Genomic DNA, 3,078 nt, shown 5'->3' with positions numbered 1-3,078 from the left:
TTCTTCAGAATTTTTTTTATTTTTTATTCGAATTTTGAGTTCAATTTTTTAACTATTTTGTATAATATATTGTGAAAAAACTAACTTTATAAATTTATTACATGTGTGAATCTGAGCAGGCACAGAATTATTGTTGGGTTTTCCCAACAACACTTTTTGTAATATCGAGGCACGACACGAAAGACCAAACGCAGCCGTACCAAGTACATAACTCAGCCGTAACATATATGTTTACTTAATATTTATCAATATTAATTACAAAGAGATATGTATCATATGGCCTCAATTCACAGAGATATCTATCATATGGCGCCTCAATTCAATGTTATATAGAAAGATGGCAATTTGTATAAGCTGTGTTTCTTAATTAATTTAGAGTTTTATACATACTCTATACAAGCACAACTAGCATGTTCCTCTTATCCTCCAGCTTTACTCTTTCTTTTTCTTCTTCTATGATTTTTCATTCTCCTCTGCTGTCTCCATCTTCCTCTTTTCTTTCTTCTTCTTTTTCTCTGACTTGTCCTCTTCCATTGCCACCACCTCTTCTTCTTCTTCTTCTTCTTCACCCTTTGCCTTCTTCTTCTTGCTTTTCTTTGCTGAGACATCCTTCCATTTCTCCAATCAAAGTTGCCAAATTAGGTCTGTACGTTAGCTTCTTCCTATAGCTTCTTCCTGTAGTCAGCAAGATCCATAACTCTCTGAGCAAAGGTCTGTACGTTGATCAGGTCAACTGGTGATAAATCCTGGCCTGTCAACAAGTAAGAAAATAACCGTCTCAGAACAATTGATACTAAAAACACATTTATTCATTGCTATAAAAAAAACACGGGCGTAAAGATAGTTGTCATTAACTATCTTCACTAGCTCGGGGAAGTGCCACGAATACCATTCCCTGTAAGAACATTGTAAACAGTTCAGCTACCAATATTTCTCAAAGGTAAATTGCAACACAGAATCTGAAAGGGAAAAGCACAAAACAAACCTGACTCTCATGGCAAAGGAATTGATATCCTTGTCAAGGGTGTCAAGGAGGAAAATAGCTTGAATAACCATGTTATCCACTCGGTTAACACTGAACTTCACCTTGGCTCTGCTGTAGCTATAAGCTAATCCAAGCTGAGATTTTTCAAGATCACCAGGCTACATAAATAGAAAACGTTTATGAGAACACAAACCAGAGGTTACAAACAAAAAAGACAAGAGAAGGCCTTTAAATACAATGATCATGTTCCTCATGTGGGTTCTCACTGGTTCTGGCTTCTCACCTTGTGGTACCTTCCTTTTCTGTTAATTAACCAAACAAAACAAGCTTGTAATCAGACACTTGACCAATGTTTTAGCTGATCGTGTCAAGGGTATATACAGAATGTAAGACTCATAACAAGAGAGATAAGGCTAGACACTCGTAATTAATGTAGAAACTAAGCATCAGAATAAAACATACATTAGTCATGCTATACAGAAACTAACTCAGCAGGAACTAAGTTATGAATTTCACTAAAGACATAGACATTAGCAGTTCACTTCAAACAAGCCTTGAGTACAGTATGAGAACCTATGAAAATGAGTTTTACATTTTGTATGAAAATGAACACAACTGCAAACAGAAAATGAATGAGTTGCCAAAAGAAGACCATGGAGAGAAAGAGATACTTACAAGTCTTAACACATGCCAACTTTTTCGTTCATAAACGAATATCAATATTACCATAATTGCTACCTGAAACAAAAACCTAGAATCTAAATCGAAACCATGTAAAAATAAGAGAGAGTTATCACTTATACAAAAAAAAATAAAAATCGGGTTAAGGGATTAAGAAATAAGAATTGAAGGAAGAAGGGACAAAAACCCAACAAAGGAAACAGGTGAAAACGGTCAATCAAACCTCCACAATGAATCACCGATAGAGATCTAAGTAACCTCCTCCATAACCTATAATCAAGACAAGAGAAGGAGAAGTGAATAATATAGGATAGAAAAAAAAGTGAAAATTCAGTATCGAATACAAAGTCCAATACATCACAACTACCATGAAATCTGACCTGAACTCCGGTTGATTAGGAGGAGTAGGATAAGCAGGTTTTGATTGCGACTTCCTTCTCTTTCTTTTCCGTCGGCTCCATCGTCTCCATGTGAATCTCGTCTAAGGGATTCAGGTTCTGATTTTGAAACTCGTGAGATTCGAATCTCTTCTCCTCTTTAGTCAATCTCTTCTCCTCAAGATAGAGCTGAGAAATACAGAGACAGAGCCGTAAGCCGAAGCAGAAGAAAAAGAGAGAGAAGACGTACAAAATGTTACATAGATGAAGAGATCAGTGAAAGTTTAGCCACCGCCGTTTGAAAGAATCGCCGACGAAGAGCTACCATCTCTCTCTCCAATTGATGATCTAGGGTTTGTTTTGTTCGATTTTGGGGTCTAGCGAAGGCCCAGAAGAAGAAGAGGAAGAAGAAAGATTAGATACCTAATTAAAAAAACCCTAAAATCAATACAAGAGAAAAATAATCGAAAAGGGGTTATTAGTCGACATGGAAGAACCCTAAATCGATACAAACCTGAACCCAGAAACAAAAAAATTCAACCTAAACCTCAAACTATACCTCGGAAATTGGAATCACAAGGCTAAGGACTTCTTTTTCATATTATCAAAGACGAAGAAGACGATGTACAGAGAGTATAATGCTGAAGGGGAAACACGAAAAGTTTTTTTTGGCTTAAGTGTTTTTTCTATTTTTTTGGCCAAGGGTTTTGTTCTTTTTGTTTTTTTTACTAAAGGGAATCCACAAAAAATTTAGTAAGCGTTGTTCTGACGTAGAGAATCGAAAATGATGTTTATTTTAATTTGTTGATTTATATATATATTTTTTTTTTACTTTTTTTTTTTTTCACTAAAATCGAAAAATTAAATTTAAGGGGTAAATTATAATTACATCTAGAACACTAAATATTTGAGTAATATTTAGATGATTTATAGATATGAGTAATAAACCAACTTTTGGATAACATTTGAGTAATTCTTTCGTAATATTAATATATAGTAGTAACATATTAGTAATATTTTTATTTTAATAATGTA

At 34.4% G+C, this 3,078-nt stretch overlaps 1 protein-coding gene across 11 annotated transcripts; it reads right to left on the bottom strand.

Annotated features, from left to right (window-relative positions):
• Window positions 278-2,790, bottom strand: LOC104742331 (nucleolar protein 56-like). 11 transcript variants are annotated; one of them, XR_002035010.1, is made up of 8 exons: window positions 2,603-2,772; window positions 2,336-2,466; window positions 2,047-2,232; window positions 1,890-1,936; window positions 1,661-1,723; window positions 1,269-1,287; window positions 986-1,143; window positions 278-895 (listed from the first exon to the last, which is right to left on the bottom strand). XR_002035010.1 is itself a non-coding variant. In XM_010463332.2 (8 exons), exons 4-8 carry the CDS (start codon window positions 1,712-1,714, stop codon window positions 730-732), a joined length of 306 nt encoding a protein of 101 aa, XP_010461634.1. In that variant the 5' UTR covers window positions 1,715-1,936; window positions 2,047-2,232; window positions 2,336-2,466; window positions 2,603-2,788; the 3' UTR covers window positions 278-729. The 11 variants fall into 11 exon arrangements, 5 of the variants coding, with proteins under 5 accessions (XP_010461634.1, XP_010461633.1, XP_010461631.1 ...); XR_760504.2 differs by having other exon boundaries at window positions 1,222-1,287; window positions 1,661-1,743; window positions 2,603-2,771; XR_760505.2 differs by having other exon boundaries at window positions 1,222-1,287; window positions 2,603-2,770.

Source organism: Camelina sativa, chromosome 14 (assembly GCF_000633955.1).
Source record: "Camelina sativa cultivar DH55 chromosome 14, Cs, whole genome shotgun sequence".
Taxonomy (NCBI): Eukaryota; Viridiplantae; Streptophyta; class Magnoliopsida; order Brassicales; family Brassicaceae; genus Camelina; species Camelina sativa.
This window is presented reverse-complemented; position numbering and strand designations above follow the sequence as displayed.